This window comes from Myotis yumanensis, unplaced genomic scaffold (assembly GCF_028538775.1).
Source record: "Myotis yumanensis isolate MYYU_CA2020_CCGP unplaced genomic scaffold, mMyoYum1.0.hap1 SCAF_8, whole genome shotgun sequence".
In the NCBI taxonomy this organism is placed as follows: Eukaryota; Metazoa; Chordata; class Mammalia; order Chiroptera; family Vespertilionidae; genus Myotis; species Myotis yumanensis.
This window is the reverse complement of record NW_027223759.1, coordinates 33,177,956-33,205,768: the sequence shown is the minus strand read 5'-3', so window position 1 is coordinate 33,205,768 and position 27,813 is coordinate 33,177,956. Positions and strand designations below refer to the sequence as shown.

Sequence of the window (27,813 nt, the reverse complement as noted above, 5' to 3'; positions counted from 1 at the left end):
GCTATGGTTCTTGGAGAGTCATCGCCTTAATTTCAGAAAGAGAGGTGCCAAGAGCTGGAAGCCCAGAGTTGGGAAAGTGTGGGTGAGAGCAGGGGAAGGAGATACCAGAGGTTATGAGAGGAGAGAGGGGGGAAGAGGGAGAGAGAGAGAGAGAGAGAAAGAGAGGGAAAAGGAATCCCAAAGGAGAAAGGGAAGGAGTTGGAGAGGCGTCAGGCTGTGCGAGGGAGGAGAGGGGCATTGCTTCTCTGGAAGTGGGAACACCATGCCCTGGGCCCAGAGGCACAGCTCTGCCAGGTGTGGGCCCCATGGAGACGGCACAGCGTGGAGAAGCAGGGACGTGAAGTGCTGGTGGGGCAGGAGGAGCAATTCTACAATGTCCTGGAGGAGAGGAAGGGAGAGCCCAGGGGAGCGGGGAGGGTGCGGGGGAAGGAGGGCATGGAGGGAGACAGCCTGGCTGAGAGGAAGGGAGCAGCAGGGACTGGGAGGGGAGCTACTGGGCTGGGTCCCAGGGGTGGGGGCCTGGGACACCACAGACACCTTCAGATCCATTTGGCCTTGACTGGCTCCGTAAGGAAAACTGAGCACGAGACTCAGGACGCTAGACATTTCATTCCAATTTGAAGACCCGTAGCCTTAATCTATACGCAGTCTTACACATGAGATGGAAACCCTATCAGTTTACAGAATTGATAGACAGGAAACCACGAATCCAGGGGGAGGCTTGCCAGGGAGCGTCTTTCCGGTGCTTCCCAAAGGGTCCCTTCGAAGAAGAACATCTTTAAATTCACAGGAATACCAAAGAGCCAAACACTGGAGTCAAAACATCTTAAAAGCATGTCAGTGGTAACCACGCGTCTCAGGGAAGATCTAACTCCTCAATACTGAGCGTGCGCGTGGGAGCCACCCATCCATGCCCTGTGACAACGGCCATGTGCCCTGTGACAGTGGCCACCAGTTCTGTGGGCGACAAGGTCCCAGGCTCGGGTATTGCTCCTGCGGGTCATTGCCTCTATTCAGATTTGAAGGAAATGGGAACTCTCAGAGAGGTGGGTAGAAATAAGATGATTCCCGCATCCACGTTCTCGGATCCCGAATCTATCCGTGAGCTCCAGAGCGGCTGGTCTGTGCTTGGACCAAGGAGATGGCTCTGGGCTGGGCATTTTCAGCTGCAGCTGCTTGTGAGCGAGTGGGCGGGACTTCCTGCTCTAAAACACCCAGGAGAAAGAGAGAATTGGGGGAGAGCCCAACCCCAGGGGGATGTGGGGGAGCAAGCACCAGCTTCCAGCTTGTGGAAGGTACCAGGTGTCATCACCATCAGAGTGGGGGCCACACGTTTATCTTAAATGTGGGGGTGCTTCCCACTTCAGGGTCAATGCTCCTTAACATATCGATGAATGTGGAGGGCGGACGTCACCAATAGTAACGGAAGGAAGCGGCACCAGAGGTTCTGAGGGAGGAAGGGGTGAGGAAATGGGGAATCACTAGGAAGTGACATAGGGATGAGTCTGTGAGAAGGGAGGCATGCTTGAATAATTTAGTCTTTTAACAATAAAAGAAGAAAGAAAAATCCAGAGGCACCTGGCAGCCATCAGCCCTTGGTGAAAGGCAGTACCTTCAACGTAAAGCCAGTCACAGTGCCAGGCATGCCTAGGCTTAATACACATGGGCAATGACTGAAACACTGCCAGATGATAAGCAGGTAACGACTCTTAAAATAAATGTATGTCTAGTCAGGTTTTCTTAATGAGTGAGACTGTTGGTAACTCTTTTTTGAACAGGAACTCACAACAGCTCGTTCCTGTACCGTTTATCATTCCATGTTAATCAACAACTTCTACCCTTTTCTCTCTTTTCCATTAGTTAGGGCCCCACAAGTGTTGTCTACACTCACCGTCCGGCATCGTCCCTCCTGCTCTTTGCTCGACAGCCTGTCCCCTGGCTCCCTCCATCACCACTATCATCCATGACCTCAATGTCCCCTAACACCGAGCATACTGCCTAGTCCCCTTCCCATTTCATGCCCCTCTTTAAAAGGTGCAGTGCTTTATTTTCCCCAAGACGGCATCTCTCAGCGTTTCTCTTGCTCTTCTGGTCTGTCTCTCAGTTTTCTCCATGGGCTCGTCGTCTTCACTGGCCCTTTCTTATGACACGGTGTTCCTCGGGTGCCCCGACATCCCTCCCCGCTCTGTGCAGCTCCTCGATGTCACAGATGCGCATGCCTTCGGCTGCCGTCTCTATACCGATGATCGCTCTAGCCCAGACGTCCCTCATCCATAAAGGCACCCCCAGCTTGCTTAGCTGTGGCTATTCCAGGGGCTCCTCAAACTCAGGACGTGGAAAGCTGCACTCACTGCTTTTCCTGTGGTCCCATTCCTCCTGTCCTACTCCTCACCTCACAACAGGTTCCACTTCTGTGAACATGACCAAGCTCGAAATCTCAGCGTCATTCCTTCTTCCTTTCTCCCACATCCTCCACATCCAGCCAACCGGTCCTGTCCGTTCTACTCCCATTCAGTCTTCTCTCCACGCTGGCAGCCACAGCCGCCCCGGGCCCACCAGCTCTCACCTGGGTCACTGTCCTGCACACTTTTTCCTAACCGGGCCCCGGAGCAGCCGCCATTTGGCGCTGATGTCCCACACGTTGGGCAACTGCTAGTAGAACCCGGGCCAATGAGTGTTGAGATTTGATCCCTCCCATGGCCAACAAGGTGAAGGAGGAGCTGAGAAAGAGGCCAAAGAGAGAGGGGATATTTCCAACTGCTTCTGTGCAAAGGCGACATGTGGCAGGGTTTCTTCTCTCCCTATGTACATGACACCATGCTGCGCGTCTAAGCCATTTCTTAGGCTGAAACAGTGCACAAAAGCTAAAGCCGTGGGAATTGCTGCCACTGGACAGTGGCTCACGGCTGGGAAAGGCTGGTGCCAACAGGTGTGCGGCCTCCGTGGCGCGTGCTCGCGGCTGGCCTACCCGTGTCTCAGAGGAGAAAATGGAAAACCTGGGGCCGCGGGGGAGGGCGAGTTCCCAGAAGATCACAACGGGATCTGATTACAAACGTGCCTCTCCAATGTTTTGAGTAAACAGCTAATATACTCTTGGCTGGAAAATTATTTTGCTCATAAATTATTTCAGATTTTAATTTTCCCCTTTTCTGGTTATGCTGCCTCCCTTCATTGACTTTCTCATTTTAAAGAGAAGTTCATAATTCTTTATAAGTTTCTCTCATCCTGCGCTGGTGACATCTATTTCCGAGTGGAAATCAAGCTACAAAAACGTCTTTCAAATGATGATCTGCAAATAAGGAAGCATGTCGTGTGTGAACGCACACCTCTTCCTGGGACTCGCGGGCGGGTAGGAGCACGGCAGCCTCCTCCATCTTTGCCTCAGGTTCCCCTAAAGGGCTAGTTCCCAAGGGGGTGGGAGGGAACTGGCTGGAAAACCGTTTCAAAGAAACTTTCCCATCCACAGAGCGTGGGGGCTGGCTCCGCCAACACTAGGTTTTGCTGGTCTGTGACACTCCTGGGGACTCTGGGGACAATCTTAGGCTGAGAATTGCCTGGAGACACCCAAAGACATACCTCCAAGACTGAAAGTCACTGTGCAATCCTATATAATAAAAGGGTAATATGCAAATTGACCCTAACAGCAGAACAACCAGGAAGGACCAGTTGCTGTGACACGCACTGACCACCAAGGGGCAGACACTCAATGCAGGAGCTGCCCCCTGGTGGTCAGTGCACTCCCACAGGGTGGGCTCTGCTCAGCCACAAGCTGGGCTGATGGCTGCGAGCGCAGCGGAGGTGACGGGAGCCTCTCCCGCCTTCTCGGCAGCGCTAAGGATGTCCAACTGACGGCTTAGGCCAGGGAGCGGGCCTAAGCCGGCAGGTAAACATCCCCCGAGGGGTCCCGGACTACGAGAGGGCACAGGGCAGGCTGAGGGACCACCCCGAGTGCACGAATTTTCGTGCACCGGGCCTCTAGTATTTAAATGAAAAAGAACTGCCTTGTGTTCTTGGACACTTTATTTCCAACTTATCCTATCATGTGTAAGCTTTTCCCACCAAAGACTGCTTCATTCTCAATGTAGACCTAAGTCCCCGGGGAGGGAAAGACCACGCGGGAGTCTTTTGACATCTAGACCTCTGTTACACTAATTATCCAACAGGGTTCATTTGCTAGATACGGAAATATTAACAATGTGTCTCTTGGAAGAAATTTTGCTCATTGGCGGTAGCTTGAAGAGTAGCTTTATATTTCCAACTGGAATTCCTGAGTAGCACATTTTACTAGAAAGTCTAAGGAACTGGATTTTCACTCTATGTCCAAAACACTATGTTCACTAAGTTTTGTGTTGTTGTTTTAAGTCTTTAATCAGCTCAGTTCCAAGAGCAAAGGCCTTCTGTTCATGAAAGGTCATCTCTGGCAAACGATGAAAAGCTGAGGACGGAGCGTATAAAACACAGGGCCAGCGTGCATGTCCCCTCTGGTTCCCCTGGAACCCTCTGTCTCAGCAACTAGCAGAGCCGGGTACACACTACAGTTACTGAGATACGTGGCTTTCTTGCTAGGTTTCGAGTTCCTGGAGTACAGAATGCATCTCTTTCCAATAATCATCTTTTTGTGATGAGTGATGGTGTCTAACACAGACAAACACAGTCAGCAAATGCTGCCAGAAATTTATTTGTAGTTAATTAAATCATTTCTCAATATTTTGGAGCAAACTATTTTGAAGTAAGTATTCTAAACACTCATGCACAGGAAAAACTGCAAGAATTAATAAATATACCAGAAAGCCTGGCTCCTATTCTTCCTCCTACTGTATGAAACTTACAGCAACTTCACAAAACTGTCCCTGCTGTCCCTAACTGGCCCTGGCTGGTTGGGCTCAGTGGATAGAGTGTCGGCCTGTGGACTGAAGGGTCCTGGTTTTGATTCTGGTCAAGGGCACATGCCCGGGTTGAGGGGTCGATCCCTAGTAGGGGGCGTGCAGGAGGTAGTCGATCAGTGATTCTCTCTCATCACTGATGTTTCTATCTCTCTCTCCTTCCCCCTTTCTCTACGAAATCAATAAAAATATATTAAAAATAACCCTATATAATAAAGAGGTAATATGCAAATTGACCACCATGCCCTCGCACAAGATGGCCACCCCCATGTGGTCACAAGATGGCCGGCAGGGGAGGGCAGTTGTGGGCGACCAGGCAAGCAGGGGAGGGCAGCTGGGGGCAATCGGGGCAGCAGGGGATTGATCAGAATGGCAGGGGAGTGGTTAGGGGGTGATCAGGCTGGCAGGCAGAAGCTGTTAGGGGCAATCAGGCAGGCAGGCAGGCGAGTGGTTGGGAGCCAGCAGTCCCGGATTGTGAGAGGGATGTCCTACTGCTGGCAGACATTCTCAGATTGGAGAGGGTGCAGGCTGGGCTGAGGGTCCCCCCCCCACCCCCCCGCACGAATTTCGTGCACCGGGCCTCTAGTAATAGTCATCAATGGCTACCTGTTCTTCATCAATGACGTTCCATGACACTCATTGGATGTCTCAGCCATCAGTGGAACATGTCACACAAACAGTACAACTTTGTAAAACAACTTTGTCACTCTGTCCCAACAATCCCTGCATGTGCTCCCCAGCTACCTTTTCAAGCTCATGGAAACTTTTTACGTGTAATAAACTTATTGACGAGAAAGGCAACTCTTCTCCATATGTAGTTACTGTGATGTAATGATGCTGAATGTGTGTTTACGTGTGTTTATCTTTATAGAATGCAGAGCTGACGATGGGGTACCTGCCTTTTCCTGAGCTGTTGCTATCTGCCGCCTGCTTTACAGAGGGTATCTATGATGTTGGGAAAGGGCTGTCTGATCATTCCTATCCTACAGATGAGCTGACTGAGGTTAGGAGGGGTTGCCTAAGGTGCACAGCCGGTAAGCAGAGTCTTGTTCTACAAAGCTCAGATCTGTGGATCTTCCAAGTAGTCCTGCTACCGACCATTGGTGTTTGTATTGTGATCCTTTATATTAAACGTTCCAGCTCAAAAAACACTAGGACTTTAAAACATTTTTTTGTTAATCCTCACCCGAGGATATTTTTTCCACTGATTTTTAGAGAGTAGAAGGAAGGGAGAGAGGGAGGGAGATGGGGGGGGGGGGAGAAAGAGAGAGAAACATCGATGTGAGAGAGACATCAATTGGTTGCCTCCCGCAAGCACCCTGACCAGGGCAGGGGATGGAGCCTTCAACTGAGACATGCGCCCTTAACCGGAATCAAACCCACAACCCTTCAGTCCATGGGCCGACACTATAACCACTGAGAAAAACTGGCTAGGGCTTTTTTTTTTTTTTTTAATGTAACACTGCTGTCACATTTAACCTATTCTCAAAACCCTGGAACTCTCTCTCCATCCGCCTGCCAGTTCCTGACCTGCAGTTGAACAGACGCCTTCTGAACTTTTTGCAGAGGTCACCACGAAAAATGAGCGTTTGCGGCGCCTGCGTTGCTTCCCTCCTTTCTGTGCTCGCATCTCTCCTGCCCGGGTTCCTTTCTCGGTCCCTCAGCCCCCACCCAGGAGGCAGCTTCAGGGGAAACCCCAGGGGCCCGATTCTCTGGAGCCGTTAGGATGCAAACAGGCCGCCTCTGCGAGGCAGGGGGTTGGCTGCCTCCATCATCTCCCTGCAAAGTCGATGAGCCCTGAACTTCTGGAAGCGCCCGTGTAAACTGGTTAATTTTAAATGCCTGCTCTTAAAACGTGATGCGCATCCATGTTGTTTGGAATCCGAGACCCAAGGAGAAAAATGGTGATGGAACAAGAGCCCACATTCCTGCGCAAGCGTGCTGCTGCCGCAGGCTGAGACGTTCCCTCTGCTACGATGACGCGCCGCATCCTGCGTGTGACAGGGTTTTGACGCAATCCCATACTCCCACACGGGCCCATGTGTTTTCCCAGGGACCGTGTCTTTTGGTTGTCTCCCCATCACTCCCTGCGGGTTCCTCGGGCGGCGTCAGCAGCGCTCTAACTACCACTCACCCCCTGGCTCCTGATCACGGCACCTTTAACAGAGAACGAAGGTAACAGAAGCTGACGACAATGTTTACAGCATCAAAAGTTTGCTTCCTTCGGGAAACCGGGAAACCGGCTAAAGGGCTTTCGTGGCTTGCTGTTCAGTTTACTCTTTTGATTGCTCTGCCACTATGTAAATCAATTTGTTAATGTTCCTTACAAAATGCATGAGCCAGTTACACTGACAAACACAAAGCTCATTCGTAATTAGCAGTTAATTAGTAAGAAGGAACAGATGCTGTTAGAGTTTCAGCAGGCGAACAGGTTCTGTAAACAATGCTTATAAATCTAAATGAATTTATTAACCACAATACAACTGTCAACATTTTGTTGGCAACCACACAAAATATGGTGGAATCCCCAAAATGTCTTCACAATGGGTTCATAATCACATGACAGCGGGGCCGCTGCAGCCGCGGGCGGGCAGTTCTCAGCCACCACCTTTGTCTTCGCGAGATGCGGCGGTGGCTTAGTCATTCCTTCCTACCTTCACCTTCCACTCATACTGATGAGGACCTTTGAGGTGATGGAACTTTCCGTGAAGGCAGGGCCAGAGCCCAGGGCCCAGAGCCCTCCAGCAGTTCCCATGCACCGGGACAGCCGGACATGCACCACCCGCCTCCGCCCAAGAAAAAGCGGAGTAACAGGCCAGGTAGCACAATAAAGGAGCAGGCAGAGGACCATGGGAGGAGGGGCCCTGCCTCAGGTAAGGGCAGGTTTTGAAGAACAGGGGCTCTATGAGCAGCATCTTAAGCTGGGACGTTCAGGAGGTGGAGAAACACGTTACAAGCCGAAGAACCTCTCTGTGGAAGGTGGGGAGGCGCCAGACACAATGTGCTTGGAAACCAGGAAACTTTCTGGGGTGGCTGGGAGTCACAGGGAGGCTCTGGAACCAGACCAGGGCTCGGGTGGCGGCTCTGGGCCTGCCAAGGGCTTTGGACATCTTGGTGCAGGCAGTGGGGAGCCACTGAGGGGGCTACGCTAAGGTGACAGAATAGAAGCACCATTTTCGGAAAGCAGCCTCTGGCCTCAGTGTGGGACATGGGTGAAGGGGGAGTACAGGTGGGGGTGGCTGTCCCTCCAGGGAGGCTATCCTGCAACCCAGGGGGAGGGGAGTGAGAAGGCAGGGGATGAACCTGGGGGGTTGGGATGAGCTCCCGAGGCATTTCCTACAGAGGTTGAAGCCTGGGAGGAGGGAAGGTGACACCAAGGTTTAAGCAAGTCTCTTCCTGATCTGGTTCCCGAAAGTCATTACCATTCACTGCAGCTAATGAATCGCACGCTCTGGTGAGACCACACAAATGATTAGAAGGTGGGACGAGGAGTCTGACCACCTGCTTCTGGCGGTCCGGACGGGCTCCCTCACGTCGGAGAAGCTGCACCCTTCTCCCTGTAGCCGACCCTCAGCTTCTGCCCAAGTCCCCACCCTTCACCCCTCTCGCCAGCCGCCTGCCTGATTTCAGCGCCTTTCATTTGGGGGTGACCTTTCATTTAAATGGCATTTTCCTATCATCTCGTGGGGACCTCCTCCATGCAAGTCTGCAAAATGACTCATGGGCAAAACGAATGCCCACTCCAGGGGACAGTGCCCCCCAAAACTGACATTCCAGATAAAATGTTTTCTCAAGGCCAGGACAGAACATGTGAATTAGGAGCTATAACGAGGGGTCTGGCCTGGAGAGATGGGGCACCTCCGCCCTCCTGGTGCTCACGGCGTTGGGGCACTCAGCAAGGTTAACCAGCTCCGTCCCAGACGCCTCCAGCCCTTTGAACCTGTGAGTGAATCTCAACAGAAGAGTTCACTGGGCTGAGCCGGCCAGTCACCTGAGCGGGCCAGCCTGGGCCAACGCGGACGCCAGCCCAGGAGCCAAGCTACTTAGGATGGTGTTTTACAGGATGAGCTGCGCCAAGCAGCTGGTCCTGAATCACTTTGGTGGGTGGCAACGAGCACTTTGTAGAAAAACAGGACAAAAGAGAATAGGTTGGAGTGTGGTGCACCGAATAAGTATTATCTCACAGAACTTTCATTTCAACTACACATATGTGTGCATACATGTGCACACACATGTACACATACTACGTCACAACATAAGGCATTTCTTACTATGTGTTGTGGCTAATGAAGTCTGAAACATGTTGAAACAGCCAGTGAAAGGTTTGTGGGGACTTCTGTAACTATCACAACATAGAAACACGGCCAAAGCGAGCTCAGATGGACACTTGCTCTAATCACGACACTGGTGTCCCTAACTGAGAGCTCATGTGAAAAGGCAAAGGCATGTGTTTAAAAAACCAGCCTTTCTGAAGCCTCTGCCACCTCAGGACACGGCCACCAGCCCATCAGGCTCCACACAGAACCGCCCGAGGTGCGTGGAGATGCTCTGGCCTGGCCGAGGCTGCTGCAGTAGCAACGGAGTGGACTTGCCCAGGCAGCTCTCAGCAGGTCAGCACGCGGCCTCTGTCCCCTGGCCCCTGCGCCTAGGCCTTCAGGGGACCCTCGGGGCCCAGGTGGCTCCTCCCTGGGCAAGGCCAGTCTCCCCTCTGCCTGGTCGCCCCTCAGAGCTCGGCCACCAAGCTCCTGTACCCCAGGGTTTCAGGGCCTCTGCCTAAACGTGATCATTCCAGCCAAGCCCTGGAGACAGTAGAGCCAGAGGCCCAGATGACCCTGTGGCCAGATAACCCCCAGCTTACACATCCCTGCCTCTGGCCACTGCCCAGCATGTGCTCACTGTGCTGGCTCCTGGACACCCTGACCCAGGGCTTATGAACTGGGGGACCTTGGGCAAGTGACACCTCCTCCATACAGGCAGCCCGGGTTTCTCCCCACCACAGGCCACAGGGCATATAAGTGCGCTGGCAACAGCACTGGCCCACCAGCAGCCCTCCATGACCGCTGACTGTTAGTGCTACTTTCATTGTCTCACCTTCTCCACTGAACACGCTCTTCATTTCACCGCCATGGAAAACCGACACCCTTCCCCGATTATCGGCCTCCCATTCCTTGGGGACAGTTGGAAGGGGTGGACCAGCACAGGCTGCACTCCAATGTCACCTGCAAACCAGTCCTCCCACCCCCATAGGACAGCCCCTTCCCCCACTGGGATGTCTCCTGCAGGTTCTAAAGCTTCGTTCAAACCAGCAGACCTGACTCGGGGGTGTGGCCTGGGCAGCACCAGGCCCGAGACACCGCGGTTGGCAGAACATGGTAACGGTGGCAGGAGATGAGTAAACTTATCTATGAAAGGCTGGCTATCTGCTCAGTCAAAGGCTGAAGTTATGGAGGCCTTGGGAGGAGAGACCTTTAAGGCATGATTAACAAAGGAGGAAAACAAGGGGAATAAGATTCAACTCCAAAAGTTTTGCAGCTTCTCAACGCCAGAAATCACTGCTAATAACACTGAAATCAACGGTAACCGAGGAAAGTGTGTAATGCACATCAAAGCAAATGCCAACGTGCTTAATTATGAGGTTAGCAGGCCAGCGATGAAGACGCCAATAGGAAACGAGCCACTTCACACAAAAACGCAATTAGTCACCAAAAATGTTTTTAACAAATGGTAATAGCGGCAGTTTATGTTTTCTAAAAAATAGGATACAATACCGATCTATAGTACTCATTAAGACTAAAACAACACATGCATACGAGTGTATGTATGCACACGCACAGAATACCCAAATGTAGACTTAAGTATGTAGAAACAGCACTTGTAAAGTGAATTTGTATGTTTTTCCTAGAAAACAACTCAGAAATATAGATCTAAAGCCTTAAAATCCCTGTGCCCTCTGGCTAAGCAGGTAGAAGCTTATGCTGGGACATCGGGAAGAAGAAGCACAAAGCCCGGGTCCCGGTGTCTCTGCACCCGGCTGCCCTCAGGGGCAGGAACCAGAAGCTGACGTGGATCCGTGGAGACGAGGCTTCAATGGTGTCCCCGGGGCCACAGCTGGAACCAGAAGCAGGTTCCAAATGGCCTGTGTGGTGTGATCCCATTGTATAAGTACATTAATAAAAGACAAACCAGTTACTGTTTGTTTCATTCATTCATTCATTCCCTAAAGAAATATTTCTTGACCACCTATTAAGACAATAACTGTAACCAAGAGTCAAGACTTCTTCCCTAATGGAAACCAGAGCAGGTGGGACCAACCAGGTGACATACATGCTCTGGGGGTGGCGGGGCGGTGTGGCGGGAGAAGTAAATTTTGTGAAGTTTCAGGACAGCGTTCTGTGAGAAAACATGTAAAATAAGAAATGCAGAGGGAGCGATGACGGTGGAGTTACAAATAAGAAAGAAACCCGAAGCGCATGGTGAGGAGACTCCTTTCACCCTGATCAGATGCCCCACCTGCCCGAGCTCACTTCCCCGCAGGCAGAGGAGGGCCTTAGGGTTCCCTGACCAGCCCCCTCAATAAGGAAGGACAGCAATGCCACGGGGCAGCTGGGAGGGCACCACCTGGAATACAGGTCCCATGAGGGTTCCCGTTCTGTCTACTGGAGCCAGCACCTTGCCACCCAGCTCATGCCTCCGCCTGCCTCTCCTGTCCCTGGAGCACCTGTGACTGCACAGCGTCCACAGTTTACCTTAAACGTGACCTTTCACGTGTGCACTGACCAACACGCAAACAGACTGAACTTGGAAGATCAGGGAATAAGTGTGTCAAGTCTATAAAGAAGGCGTTCTCGCCACAAGTTTATGCTTCTTAACAGATTCAATGCTAAATGCAAACGTGTTCTGCTTTTTCTGACGAAAAGCAAAACATTACCACCTATTTTTAAAAGTTGACATTGAAATAAACATCAATTGCCCTAACTGTAGCAAAAGCATAATGATAGTTATGCATGTAGGTGATCGAGGGGGAGGGCAGCAGAAACAATAACAGACTGACCTGAAAGGAATGTAATGATATTTTTCAAAATGTCTTTTATGTTGCTTTTTGGGCCATAAGCACAGTCAACAAGACATTAAAAATGTGTTATCTGCAGTGACGCCAAGGCCACCATGCCGGCAGCTGTCCAAAGGCAGCCAGCGTCCTTTCAGAAACCCAGAAGGATAGCAGTTTCAGCCTCTTCCCCTAACCAGCACAAATAGGTGCATAATTCCGATGTCATTCCCTGCTACCCTCCCGTAAGGGATGGGATGGGAAGCAGACCCCAGAGGCTCCCCCAGCCCTGGCTCACTGTGCCCCTCGGATCCACACTCAATTTCAACACGGAGGACCGGCCTCATTTTCTCCCAGTATCATTTCTAGGAGCAATTTGCACGTTTCTACAAATGGTCGTTTGTATGGTTATTCTTGCTGAATTGCAAACAATGAGAAAAGACTTTCATAAATCAAGTCGACCATCTCCTCCTCTGTAGATAATAAAAGGAGGGTTTACATTAGGAGAAAAAATCAGGGGAACCTCCCTCAAACAGGAGCCGCAGAAATGCGTCCCCTCTGCTGAAATTACCCAGGCCCTCCAACGCACTGGTTACCTTGATGAGAGCGCATAAAACCGCAGTGTGCCTGCTGTGTTTAAGGCATATATGTTTATTTGCTTCTGCAAATATGAATGTGGGCAGTCCGAGGTAAGCACATATCTAATCTAAGTGTGAAAAACATTTTTATTGCTCTGGGAATAGTCGCTGTTAACTGAATGCAACAACAAAAAAGGGAGGAGAAAAAGAGCATGCGGACCCCAGGGAATTACCAAATCAATTAACGAGTAATTCGGGAACTAATTTCTATATTGCCTCTTCGCACAGAATTGTATCTTTAATTTCTCCTGCAATAAGCATCTCTGTGATGGCCCTCGCACGCGCTGCCGCTGCAAATGAGTTTACAAGGATCTCTTTTTGATTGGCTATACGCATTATTTCTTCACAGTTCAGTGCGGCCGCAGCCAAGTGCTCCACGATATTTAATTATACCGGTAGCTACCAGTTACCAATTTGCAAGACCCACAGTGAGTACAGTACATTTGAAAGAACTAGTAATCAACTAATTAAAACCACAGTGAATTCCAGATACTCCAATTACAAGCAACTGCTGTGGAATCCACTTAGCGATTTCTGCATCCAGGGGAAGGAGATCGGGAAGGTCTGGCTGCACCGTGGGGGCAGACCTTCTCATTCACCCCGTACAAGAGGGGAGAACAAGCTTTGATGCCCTTACACATGCACACACAGACACACATCCACGTGCGCACACTCACACACATGTGCGTGTACACACACAGTACCAACCCAAGGCCCCTCAGCCCTGGTGCGGTGCAGGCACCCGTCCACTCTGAGCAGGCCCTGGGTGTGCCCTGTGCCTGAAACTCTAATCGGCCCGATGAAATCACACTGGAAGCCCAGCAGTGGGCCAGACAACCACGGGTTTTGGAGAGAGGCAGACCTGTGTTTGAATCTTGTCTTTGCATTATACTGGCTTATGAATGCTTGTGAGCAGAACCTCAGCTTTCTCATCTGTGAAACGGAAAGATTACCGCCACGAAGCCTCGCTGGGCTGGCGGGGGACCAGAGCCTGCTGGATAAAGGATGCACCAAAGCTGCTTCCCCACCCTGAGGAGCCAGACCTTTTCAAATGTCATGACCTTTATTTGTTCTCTCCCTCATTTGTAAACAGTCAGATCAAACAGCAGAAAACTTAGAAAAAAAAATGTCTGGTTATAAGGCAATCAAAATATCATTACTCGTTATTTCTACTTTTATTAAAGCTGGAGGATGGAAAATGCCCACGATGTCGACGTTAATAGTGGTCAGATCACTGGAGTAAAAAAAGGTGGGTCCGGGACCCTGCACACAATAATGTGCAACCCCAGGCAAGTCGTTAACCTTCCTGGGACTCAGTTTCCCTCTACGTAAAGTGAGGGTTACAGACGGCATGTTTTGTGCCAGGGCACTGTAATTCCACAACCAACATGAGGAAAGTATTTGGCCATTTGGGCAAAAAAGGGAAGATCACAGGGAAGAAGATGGTTAATACAAAGAATTACTATATGTCAATATATTGCAGAAACATATGTTCTTTATTCTGAGATAAATTACTTAAGAAAATCATATAAACTCCTGAGCAGGATTACAATTTTCATGCAAAAACTGACCTGAGACCAAACCCAAGCAGCCGGGAGGGTAGCAGCATCCTGCACCACCCCTCCCGCCCCCCAGTAGCACCAGCCACTCCTGCTGTTTGATGAACGAACTGACCCGCTTTTAAAGGAAAACGGACAGCTATTCTCATTCCCTGGGCTTCACTGAGAACCAATCATGTGCCCACCCTCCAGGGCCCAGAGTTTCCCCTCACCCTTGAGTTTGGGGACTGCCACCTATTCTCATGGATCTAGCTCACCAGGTCCACTCACTCCTAACAGCTCCTCCTCACCAACTCCCATCCTCCTCCTCACCCAGGGCTCCCCCTCCTCACCTCAACTCACCAGGCTCCTCCTCCTCACCCCAACTCTTCCTCCTCACCCAGGGCTCCTCCTCTTCACCCAGGGCTCCTCCTCCTCACTCTGGGTTCCTCCTCTTCCTCACCCCTGGCTCCTCCTTCTCCCCAGTAAATTCCAAAATTGCCACCACTTGTCCGTTCCCTCCAACACAGGAAAGCTAAACAAGCATTTCACCTGCCTGTTCTCAGATGATAAATCAATGACCATTGAAAAAACAAGTCACATGGAACAATCTTAGCTGTCCTCTCAGGCTGTGAAATGGATTTGAGTTGCATATATTACTTTGTTAAAGGGCGAGAAGTACTTAAATGTACAGGTTTACATGGAACAACTGCCCTTCAAGTTCTCTACGTGGCAAGGCATTTCGTGGCACTGAGACTCCTAATTCCCGTGGTACAAGGGGGAAAACAGGCTTTGCTCCCCTCACACATGCACAGGGACGCACACGCACACACACAGTACCCAGGGCACTTTACTCTAAAACTATGCACATTTGTTAAAAAAAAAAAGTTGTTTTCATTTTCTAAACCTACTTATTATTGAATACAATTCATACTGTTAACAACGTTTTTAGAAAATATCAGCACAGTCTCAACGTATCTCCCCTCAGATACTCATCAATATCTTCAAAGGGAAAATGATAACGTGCAATGGAGAAACTCGGCAGACCCCCCGCAACCAAACCACCAGGTGAATGCCACCAATGCTGAGGGCACTGAGGACGACGTAACAGTTTGGAGTGTTCCTGCCAAAAATGCACAACCCTATGCAGAGACAATATGGGGCAGTGCAAATTCACTCCCCAGTGTAACTGGTCAGGACTCGTATTAGTGCTGAGGTCACGAGGCAGGAAGGCTGCAGAGCTGTCTCGGAGTGGAGTTGAGCAAGCAGATAAACCACCCAATGCCAGTAGCGTCCTGGCCCGGATCCCGAGATGGGCATGGACTGAGGTCTGCAGGTGAGCTCAGCTGCCCCTCTGCCATCGCCTGGTGATCAAAACTGCCCGGTGACGGAACTGTTACCACTAGGGAAAGCCAGGAGAAGGGCATATGGCAACTCCGTACTATCTGTACAACTTCTCTTCAAGTTAAAACTTAGTTCACAAATGTTAGATTCTTTAAATTCTCCAATAATCCCTCCCCCCATTCACTTGTGTTCCTATTCGTCGTTTTAAACCGAATGCACAAATATTTTCATGTTCTAAGTATAAAATCCCATTTTATGCTTTCACTTATTATTTATAAACATGTGTGCACCTCCACAAGTCTTAGAATGGACCATTTTAGTGGCTGTCTACCAAGGAATATTTAGCTGACAATCACTAACTTAACTCCTTGTTTGCTGGACATTTGTAGTTCCCAGGTTTTAATATGATAAGTAACTGCTAGGGACGTTTTTGTACACTGAAGTTTTTTCCCCTTTCTCTTCAAGAATTATTCCCTTGGGATATATTTCTAGGAAAGAGATTATTGGGACAAAGTGAATAAAATGTTTTATGTCTTGCGTATACTGCTAGTAACAGAGCAATGCATTTCCTAAGCTGTTTTTTCCTAATTTCAGCTAAGAGTAGGATTTTATCATCTGTTGTTAATTATAAAACTAAGTATAAAATGACTTCTCATTGTTTTACATTTCTAGTACTTTAGGTATGAGCAAAGAAAAGCCAAATATCCATCCATGTCTATTTGCTTCTTGTTATTTCCAACCTCTTCTATGTTACTCATATGTTTGTATAGCTGGTATATTCATACTTTTCTACAAAATTAATTTTATGCATATTAAAAACAATGTAAGTTATTTTTCTATAGAAGAATGTTTTAAAAATTTATTTTAGAGAGAGGGAGGGAGGGAGGGGGTTAGAAAGAGAGAAACATAGATGTGAGAAACATTAATTGGTTGCCCCCCCTTCCCCCGCCCCCCCCCCCCCCCCCCCCCCGCCCCGTACATGCCCTGACTAGGGATTGAATCCACAACCTGGGCATGTGCCCTGGCCAGCAATCAAACCCACAACCTTCTATGGGATAACACTCCAACCAACTGAGCCACACTAGCCCAGGGCTACAGAAGAACTTTTGACGATAATCATATTCTTGTTTTTAGCACTAATTAGAATCAAGAAGGCTGTGGTTGATGTAGACTGAATGGGGTAAAAATTTGGTTATTGTAAAAACAGTCCAGAGTTACTAAAATTTATGGGTTTGACATAAACAATTCTTACAAACAAAATTACATAATGAAAATATTTGTTTAGATGAAATTTCATACACATGAACACTGAAAAGCAGCAGAGAAGTTTGAGAAGAAACCAGTTTTCTTGGTCTTAACAAAGGTTTTATTCTTTGAAGATTAAAAGATGTACTTTTTGTGTTTCACCAAAATATAGTCTCCTATGTATTACATGAAACAGGTAAATTTAGAGAAAATTATTAAAACCTAAAAATTATTCTCTCTTCAAATATATCTTTATATATGTGTGTATATATACATATGTACATATACATTTTAAACAAACAATGTATTTTTTATTGATTTTAGAGAGGAAGGGAGAGAAAAACTGAATTGTTGTTCCACTTATATATTCATTGGTTGATTCTTTGTACGTGCCCTGAGCAGAGATCGAACCCACAACGTTGAATAGGGATGATGCTCTAACCAACTGAACTACCCAGCCAGGGCTACATTTATTTTTTTAAACAAACATAAAATTTGTTTTGAAAAAAACAACACAAATATTTTACACACTAACCAATCTATTGCCATCACTACTTCCCACCTTCCTGCCCTGCCCTGTAGACACCATGGGAGAGGGAACCTCCCCGCCGCCCGCCCCCCCAGTATGCTCTCTCAGGAAGCACGTGGGCACAGAGGTGTGGGGAGGACCCACACATCCACACGTCAGGGAAGGTGGCAGCAAGAGCCCAGGTGTCAGGGCAGGGAGGAGAGGAAGACACCGTGTTGCCTCGGGGACAAGGTAAGTTTCCTGGAACAGGAGCCCATTGACATGGCCCTGAAGATGGGCAGATGTGACAAGTCCAGATAAAAGGGACCAGTACCCTCCAAAAGAGCCATGTGTATGCAAAGAACCCCAAGTGACTCTGTTTCTAGTCAGGGGCTGAAATCTCTTGAGCCAGGCCATCGCGGGAGGGCCACGCCATCCAGGTGCCAGACAGCACATGATTTCAAGGATGGCCCCCAAATAAGACACGGTGTTGGCCTGGGACCCCATGAGGAGTAGACCAGCTACTTGATTTCTGATCTGGTGTAGAAAAGATGGTCATTGTAAGCACAGATTAGATCAGGGATGAATGGACAGCAAAGACTGTCTAGAAACATAGAGAACTCCTGGAGTTGAATCCCAGCTCCACACCCTCGTTAGCTCACTAACCCTGGCGACGTGACTAACCTCCCCAAGCCTCGGACACCTGTCTGGGGCTGGCAGAGAATTAAATGAGGTCATATGATTACAGTGACACAAGCTAGAAGACAATTTGCCCAACGGAGAAGATCCAGTGAAGTCACTTTGGTTGATTATTGGTGCTTCATTTTTCCTTTAAAAATCAATCTTTAAGGGTCTCCACTGACCAGGAATAAGGTATCTTAACAGTTACACAGCACGGCATAAGAGGGCGTTAGATGCTTCTAGTGCAGGGGATTGTTGGGGGGGGGCGGGGCACGTCCGGCCCATTGGCTGTATCATTTGGTCTGGCCATGCCAAGAAAACTGAAGGTGGGACCTGAAATTCAATAAACCAAGGAGCTTTATTCATAGCAACGTGACTTTTGGGTTGATAATTTTGTATGGCCCTGGAATGATATAAATATCCAAATGGCCCTTGGCAGAGAAAAGGTTCCCCACCCCTGTTCTAGTGAGAAGGGTGCCAGCAACAGTCTTATTCCAAGTAACAGGTCAGTGCAACTTAAAAGGATGAGTCGAAAGCCTCAAATCAGAATGTTTTGACTCTTGTGTGTTTCCTATTGAATACACCAAGCCTCATGATGCAGGTTCTTTTGATTCTCCAGCACGCTGACAGGAATCCAGGGCCTTACCCTGCACAACCTGGAGGCCTAAGGCAGAAGAACATCTGCTTGGAGAGGCACAGACGGCTCTCGGGGTCACAGACCGGAGTGCCAGTCCCAGCTCACTAGTCGCCAGCTGTGTTACAGGCTGATTTGTGCCCCCTGCCAGATCCCTATGCTGAAGCCCTAACCCCAATGTGACTTTATTTAGAGAGAGGACCAGGAGGTGATCAAGGTTAAATAAGGTCATTTGGGCGGGAACCTAATCCAGTGACTGGTGGCCTTGTAAGAAGAGGAAGAGACGCCAGGAGTGTCCACACACAGAGGACGCAGGAAGAAGGCCCCAGTCTACAAGCTGGGAACAGGGGCCCCACCGGGACCAACCCTGGACGTACAGCCTCCAGAACCATGAAACGTTCACTTCTGCTGTGCACGCCGCCCAGTCCGTGGTGTTTGCGGTGGCAGCCCTAGCAGACCCACACACTGTGATTCTGGGCAACTGACATCGTCTCTGAGCCTGACTTTTCTCATCTGTGAAACGGGACCATCGTACCTACTACTTCCTGGCTCAGGGGGGTGACAGCATGAAGTCCGGCAGTTTCAGGCACTCTGTAGTTCTACATAAACATAGGTTTACCACCAACACTCCGACAGATTATAACTACTCATCATCATGAACCCTGCAGGGACAGAGATGAGTGAAGAAACCCTCAGATTTAGGAACAACACAGGCAACAGTCGCTGTGAACGGAAAAGGCCACTGTGGCCAGCCCTCGGGGCACTGCCTGCAGGCATCCTCTCCTGGGGAGCCTAGAGCCCTGAGCTGCCACGGGTCTCCCATCTGCACACCGCTGTGTGGGAACACGTCAGCTGATGTGAGATCACCATCCTCCACGGAGTTCTCCAAACAGGCAGCCACAGATTTTGGCTTAGACCCCACCAATGCTGAGCTCCTGGGACTCCTAGGGCTCTTCAACACACCTCCATGCAACCCTACTCACCAATACTGGAGGCCGGGGGTTGGGGTCTTCACTGCTCGTCTTATCTTCCCTGTCCCCAGGCCCTGGCAGAGTACCAGGCATGTCTGCACAAGGTGGGGGTGTGGCTGTTACAAGCTGACTGAGTCTGATGGGAAATAACGCCCAAACCTAACATCTTATTGACTCCACAAGACACAAATAAATTCCGGCGATACAGGCCAATGCTAGCTTTGAGAAACGATCCTCTATTTGTGAGTTTATTATTTCTGAGCTCATAAGGAATTGGGCATCATCATCATCACTGAACTTTTAAAGAAAATAAACATTTTGCTAAAATGCATCACTTAGTCAGATATTGCAGCTTCTGGATTATGGATACGTAGAGGACACATTGTATTTTGAAGTGAACGTCCACTCTTGGAAGTAACACCGTTTGCTGGCAGTTTATATCGTATCAAACACTTCAGCATACGTTACTTTGTATCTCTCTCCGGCAGACCTCGGGACCAAGGGAGGTAATATTTTAAATAATGTTTCAGGTTTATATTTATAGGATGGATTATGTATGTTGGTTCATGTCATATCTGTAAGTGTTTTGTAGAGACCATAGGGCCATACACCTACATGGCCAAGTGGGTCAGAGGATGGGGAGGCTGTGCCCTCCTCATTCACAGACGGACAACTGTAAATTCCCAGGGAAGCATCCGGATGGCCTCCACTGTTTTGCCAACCACAGTAGGGTGTTTGAGGAATCGAATTAAAGGCATGTGAGGCATCCACCTGACCCATTAAGTTAATCATCGTCATTGGCTTAGTGTCTGCCTGCACCAGGCTGGCCGCAATGCTCGCAGGGAGTTGCTCACCCAAGTGAGGTAAATGAGCTCCCAGGGCACCGGGGGCCATGTCAGTCAATCACCTGCTGCTGGGGCTCTAAATGGGCCCCGGTGCCCGGGCAGAGCTGGTTACCACACGGGTGGACAGCCTATTCCCAGGGCGCCTTCTGCTCACCTTGGTTCCTCTGTGGTCAGGCTCAGCACACAGGAGCCCTCGTCACAGTCCCTCCACAGATGCGGAGCAGTAGGCACGGCACCTGCAGCATTAACTCTCCCGTGTTCCCCAGACGAAGAACTCAGCCACCCCGTCTTTCCTCCCCATCTCTCTCCAAGTTCCGGCTGGGTATTCGAGTTTGTTTCCTCTATGAAAACACATGACACTGAGCAGTTGACCAACCGGCTGTGGGCAGCGTCACACTTTCCGGAGACGATCGAGTGTCATTAGGCGGCTTTTATTCTGCCGACGCCACACAATCCAGCCCTCGCGTTGAGCCCAGGTTCCAGACAGCGCAGGTCAGCGGCCTGCGGCAGGCCGGCCAAGGGGATTAACTCCAGAGGTTCCTTTCACTGAACTGGCAATTGCTTCTTTCTGCTCAACTGAGAATCAAAACTGCGCACAACTTCAAAACAGGTCACAGGACGGGGGCGAGTGCTTCCGGGAGGCCCACGCTGCTCGTCCTCCCCGGCCTGGGAAGGGCTTTCCCAGGGATGCAGGCGGCTGTGAGAAACCTTTGCTCTCATGGACCGTCCTCGGGAGGTGGCCACAACATCCGCGTTCAAGGTCAAAATTAAGAGCCTGACAAACCCTGGGGAGCCGGTGGGCGCCTGTGTTGTGTCATGGGGCATCATGAAAACGAGATGCTCACCGGCCCCCCACAGAACCGCGAGGCCGAAGGTCCCAGGAAGTGCGCCCTGGCTTGGCTCGGCAAAGCCAGAACCGACAGAGCGGGTGACCCAAGTGACCATCTCGGTTGACATCACAGCTCAAGTCTGGCCACATACACCTCTTTACCTGAATTTTGTCCATGGCAATGCAGACACGCTTCTCTCGAATTATCAACCAATGCATGAAATAAATTTAAAAACTTCCAAAAGCAGTAAGCTGATAGTGTTTTGCCCATAAATCTCTGAAAGTTCTCTGTGAGTCCCGTTAGCACTTAAGTCTTTAAAAAACAAACTGCCGGGCAGGGGACCCACCAGCCGTGCTGATCAGGCCTGCGGGGCTTCTGTGAGGGCCGCACTCGGAGGGTCTTCGCTGCAGCCTCCTTCACAGGGCGGCCCCAGGCCTTCCCGTGCCCCCGCTCCACACCCATCCTGGGCAGCACCACCATGGCCTGTCTTATGGAAGAAGAACAGGATCCCAAACAGAAACAAAATAACAGACATAAAATAAAGCAAACAGCCCGGCCAGTGGCTCAGTGACTGAGCGTCGACCTATGAACCAGGAGATCACGGTTTGATTCCAGGTCAGGGCACATGCCCGGGTTGTGGGCATACATACAGGAGGCAGCTGATCAATGATTCCCTCTCATCACTGATATTTCTAACTATCTCTCCTTCGCCCTCCTCTCTGAAATCAATAAAAATATATTTAAAAAAACAAAGAGCATTTTTTACTCATTTTCACTCAAATCTCATGAGGCATCATCCTGCCTCAAAAGATTCAGTGGTGTTTTATTTGTCCCCGCCAAATCTGAAATATATATTATTTTTTCAATTGTGTAAGCATGACAAGACAAACTGATCAAGATTTTAGAAATGCAAATATACTGGAGCGTATGTTACTAAGTGTGGGGTGAGGGGAGGCGAGGCCGCTGGGTCTGTTTTTCGGAGGGAGGGAGCGTCACGGGGCCTGGCTCTGGCCGGGAGTCTGCGGGGTAGGGGGTGAGGCCAGGGCCCGGGCTGCGGATCTGTCCTGTAATATAGAGATTAAAAAATGCGAAAGGGAAGGGAAGAAAGGAGAGCACACAGCTGCCGTCCCCCAAACAGACCTCCCATCTGCCACCCATGATTTGCATGTCACCTTCTCCGGGCTCATTTGTACTTCATTAACTGCCATTGACTTAACAAGATTTATGCAAATGACACCATAGGAGCTCCCCAACTCCCACTGCAATCAAGTGATTATGTATGTACAACTCTCCACAGCAATGAAAAATTCATACGTGACAGGCCACTCGCCGGCGAGCGGGCCTCTGGCTTTCTCTTTTTCTTGCTTTGCTTTTTAATTTTTATTCCAGTAGACTTATCTTATTAGGAAAGAAAGAAGACACTCTCTGAACCAAATCTCCTCTAAGGCCTCAGGAAGGACAAAAAAGGGGGAGGTGGACCCAGGTCCTCAGGAAATGAAGTTATTTTGCAGAAAATAAGTCATATTCTTGATGAGCAGCCCTTCCCCAGGAACAAGGGAGAGGAGATCGCTGCCTGCCGTGACCCTGCTGGCGCCCACCTGGGGAAGAGCCTCCGACCTCACAGTGAACAGGCTGCGAGGCGTGAGTGATGTAATTCCCCGGAACACAGACCGTCTGTAGGATGAGTCAGGTGGGAGCGTGCTCAAGACGGCCTCGTCTGTGTCCCAACCCATCGGTACAAGGTCCCCGTGGGGAGGAGCACAAAGACGGCCTCGAACACAGACACTGGCCTGCCCCAGCCAGCACCATGACCAGCCCCATGAAGGTCGCGGAGGCTCCCAACTGGGGCGGGGAGGCAGCACGCACTGCAGGGCTGGAGCGAGGGCTGAGTGTGGAGACAAAGCACATGCTGCTGGCGAGGAGGACAGGGCACGCCTGTGGCAGCAGCTTCCCAATGGGTGAAAAGCCACCCCCCCGATCCCCGAGAGCCACGAGCGCCCCTGCACTGTCCCTGGAAAAACTCGGCCCTGCAGGCGCAGTCTGAGAAGTCTCTCCTACACAAGCACAGGTATTCTGTCCGAGGTCAGGGTCACACATGTCACATGAGGTTGCTTTCTGAAGGCTCCTTGTGAGGCAGTGTAGAGGGTAGAAGAGTCAGGCCCCATCCTGGCCCCATCTTACCCTCCCTGGGCTTAATGTAAAATAAGGAAAACACAGCCACCCCAGCATGGCCATGTTTGGAATTCAATGGGATGCTGTATGCAAAGTGCTTCATCCTATATCATAACACCCTAATATGCAAATCGACCAACCAGCGGAAGGACAGGCAGAATGACCGGTCGCTATGCCATGCACTGAACACCAGGGGGCAGATGCTCAATGCAGGAGCTGCCCCCTGGTGGTCAGTGCGCTCCCACAGGGCGAGTGCCGCTCAGCCAAGAAGCCGGGCTCAGGACTGGTGAGTGCAGCAGCGGTGGCGGGAGCTTTTCCTGCCTCTGCTGCAGGCGGGTGGTAAGGAGCAAGGGGTCCAGGACTGCGAGGGGGGAATCAGGCCTAAGCCGGCAGGCGGACATCCCCCAAGGGGTTCTGTACTGAGAGAGGGCACAGGCTGGGCTGAGGAACCACCCCCTTCAGTGAATTTCGTGCACCGGGCCTCTAGTAGGATAATAATAAACACTAATTTAATTGTCCTTTATTCAACAAACAGGTCTGTCAGGTGTCTGGAACACGCTGGTGTTGGCAACGCCCCTCTGGCTCCTTCCTCTCACCTCTCCCTTCCTTTCTGCTAGTTGAAGTCATCCCTCGGAGGGGGAGAGGGGCAGGGAGGGGGAGTAGGAGATCAGACTTTCGCTAATGATCTCGGCGCCTTTATAAACACAGACACACAAGCATGTGAGATCAATCTACACAACAGTCCACATACCCACACCACCTGGGGGGGCCCCAGAGAGGCGCTGGCAGGTGTCGAGCATGAGGATGCGAAGATCCAGACTTGCTGGAATTCAAACATTCTCTCTGGAATCTCCACGTGCCAGTGTTCCAAGGGCCTTGGATCTGGCCCAGCGCCCCATGTCACAGATGCGGCCCCTGCGGCTGGACGTCCTACCAGGTGTGGGTTTCCAGGACGGGCTTGCCCGTGGACACAGCACTGGGGGGCGGGGAGGGGGGTGCGCAAGGAACACGGAGCCCTGTGCATGACTCACCGGGAATGCAGCCCCGATTTAGATGTCCACAAGGTTGTTTTGAACATTCGCAATTAAAAGGCTTCCAAGGATTGGCTCAGTTTACACTTGCGGGTCGACGTCCTTCCTCACACAGACTGGACCCCGAGCCTCCGAGGAGGAGCAGGGCCCCACTGAGTGACCCAGGGACCCAGGACCTGCCTGGCCTGAGCAGCCGCCCTCGTCGGCAGCAGACGTGAATGAAGGGAACAGTCTAGTATTAAGTTGTAATGTCCCCAGACCAATTACTAAATGAGAGTAAGAGAGCAAAAGCTTTTTATAATTCTTGTTAAAACAGTATCAACAGCATAAAATCACACATTACCATTACGTCATGCAGAGAGCTGGGTTTATAAATGAGCACACAGAGAAAGAATGAGTGTGCGTGGACCTCCCCAGGGAGGGAACTGCGAGAGGGAACACACCCACCAGCAATGGGGCCCTGTGCCAGTCCACACCGTTGTCGCCCAGGCTCTGAACGTGTCTTGTGTGGAACCCTGCAGTCTCCCTGCTCTGGTCCCCCCACAACACGGTGCTAACCCCCTCTCCCCCCATCTAACCTGCTCCTCGCCCATAGCAGCTACGGCTACATTCCTGAAAGGCTCGGGCCCTTTAAGGGCAGCCAATGCCAACACAGGTTCCTATAGCTGTGGAGAGCCGCCAAGGTGCGGGCAGAAGGGGATGGCAGAGAACAGCCGCCCAGAGGGTCATCGTGGTCACAGCAAAGTCCATGAGAGGCAGAGCCGGCATCCTGCCCACGGGTTTTCCCTCGTTCAGCCAGAATGCACTAAAAACCAACTGGCCTTCTTTAACCAACTAAAAGATGGCATTTCCAAAAGCCGCAGTGCCGAGTTAAACTCTTCATTTTCCTTGGAAATATAGCAGCAAAAGATGTCATGTGAAGGCCCGTTGTACTTGCGACATAAAGCAATTTGGTGTCTGGTTTCTGGGCTAATGAAAACCTATCCAGGCTAGCAACCTGGGCCAAAACAAATGCTCGCATTCAGTCCTCCTGTGTAATGAGGAAGTTTAATTAAGGCCCCCCATTACAGCTGTAAATGTTCCTTTATATAATAAGGTCTAAATGAAACCGAACCTAATCAAAGTTACAATTCCTTCATTAGCAAATTACAAACAAGAGCACACAGCTGACACACCGGCTATGATTATCACAACTAATTGCCTCGTTGTTACAAACTAGCCTGAAACGGTGTTCAGATGTCCGTCTGCGAGAGCAAATTAGGGCCACGTCGGGCTATTCCCGGGCTCACAAGGGGCTCTTGTGCGGAGATCTGATTTACCCCCGTCGACCGGAGCGGCCGGCGGCCCAATCAAAGCCCAGCTACAAAGGCGGCCTTTGAAGCCAGCTCAGCCCGGGACGCGCTCCATATGCAGGCGGGCAGACCGCACTTCATTAGGTCTGTTGTCACATTTTCCCTCTTCTTATTCTAATGATCCCATTTTAATACACACAGGAACCTCTTCTAATTGATGTCAAGTGAGTGACTTCCACATTCATCAACAGAGCACATCAAATGAACCTCGGCGAGCGCGCCAGCGTCACAGCCAGGAGAGACGGAGGTGTGTCTCCGCGGCAGGGAAGGAAGGAGGGCAGCGGCGTACCTGTTTAATTGGGATGGCTCGGCCGCTCCCGATGCTGTCCGCACGACTCTCCAGGCCTTTCTTCTCTTTGTCCGGGTCACTCCCTTTCCGAGACTGCAAAACGAAAATAAAGTTAGCATTTGGCCGGGGCTGCGGCTCACAGATGGCGCCAGGTCTGCCCTGGTTTGCGCACTTTCTGCAAACATGTATTTGGAGGCCAGGGAGGGGGTATGGATACAGACATCCGCACGCGCACCACAGAAGCAGGCTGTGGATTCTTTCGTCTCCATGGGTGCGTCCTCTCACGGAGAATTTTCTAAACTTTTCCCCTGCAAAATTATCTTTTAATTCTTTTTTAAAGAGTTCAAAATTCAATTACTAGAAACCAATGGACCATATAGAAAAGTAACGCCCAACAGGAAAACACATTCCGAAGCTGCCGCTAATCCAGCCGGGGAGACAAGGGCTCCTGGCTGCTTGTTGGGGAACCCTGCCACATAAATGCACACATTTAATTAACGTCGGAAGCATTAAAAAAATTCTATTAACGGCTCAGCTGTGCAATGTGATGGTACACGCTCGATTCGTATCGAGGTGTCGTTAATGCTTTTATTGCCTCGGCATGGTGAGGCAACAGCAAATTCAAAGTCAAACTCGTGTATACTATGCCCCCCCCCCCCCCCCCCCATAACAAGTGGGAAGAAAAAGTTGAAATATCTTTTCTGACGAGACGTCAGTATTTGAGGGGGAATGAGCAGCTTGGTTTGCTGAGCTCCTGGGACAGTTTCCCCGCCGTGTTGCTGAAGCTGCGTAAACAGCCCGGGAGCTGGCGACCAGCGGGAGGGTAACGGTGCCCCATCCGGGAGCCACACCTGAAGTGGCTGGGACCTGGGGGTGTTGGGGACCGCCTCAGCTACGTCTCCAGCTCTCGGCCGCACGGGGAAGTCGGAGCGCAATGGTTTCCTGACAGATTTATTTCATTATGAGAGAAAGATCTGAGACTCGTCCTCCTTAATAACTGTGCTGACAAGTGACAACTTCACTCCATTACTTTTCAATGGGAACATTACTCACGCAGTATTGAAAATGGAGAAACATTTTCGTGTGCTTTTCAAATCTGAGATGATGTATGAAATGAGCAGGCTCGGTGGTGACCGGTGCTGCCGTGGCAAGGGAATGACACCCACTTTCAAAGGGGTGTGGGGTGGGCACTGATTCTGCATTAGGGGCGCCGCCATGGGATGTAGGGAGAAGGTTCCCTGATGTAAGCTCAGAGGTGGGGCTCCCACGGGCACAGGTGCTCATGAGAAAGCGTGCTTCCCGGCGACCACTCAGGGAACACCTACGTGCCAGGCGCTGCGCACTGGTTTACCTGGGACGGTCGAAGCCCGGAATGACAGAACAGGAAATGAAACAAGCAACACATAGAAAGTTGCAGGAGAACCTAAAACTGAAGGCTTATCAGTGTGGGCAAGAAGGGAAACGGAGCCATTTATCAATTCCTTGCCATGAATTTTAGCTAGGGGTTAGGGACTCGCTTTTCTCTAATTAATAATGTGTGGTAAGAGCTAGGCAATAACCCTAAATTCTCTTCTTCCCAAATCTCCATTCCCGGGAAAGTGGAACTCGAGGTTTCCTGTGATAAAAGAAGACTCAATGCTCACAGGGATAATTTTTTAAAAATTTAAATCAACAGAGATCATTAAAAGTACTTTTGGAAGTTTATAAATTTGGAAATCCATCTTCATTACTCACTATTAACCAGAATGATTAACAAAACAAACATGAAAACATTAACGTCTCCCTCGAGGCAGCACATCTGCCCCAG

General features: G+C 50.2%; 1 protein-coding gene across 7 annotated transcripts in view; it reads right to left on the bottom strand.

Moving 5' to 3' along the window:
* Positions 1-27,813, bottom strand: part of AGAP1 (ArfGAP with GTPase domain, ankyrin repeat and PH domain 1) — a 418,223-nt gene that overhangs the window by 186,171 nt on the left and 204,239 nt on the right. For all 7 annotated transcript variants that reach the window (XM_070422457.1, XM_070422459.1, XM_070422461.1 and 4 more), the window contains one exon: positions 26,007-26,099. In XM_070422457.1, coding sequence (XP_070278558.1) covers positions 26,007-26,099 — 93 coding nt within the window. The remainder of the gene's footprint in view (positions 1-26,006; positions 26,100-27,813) is intronic.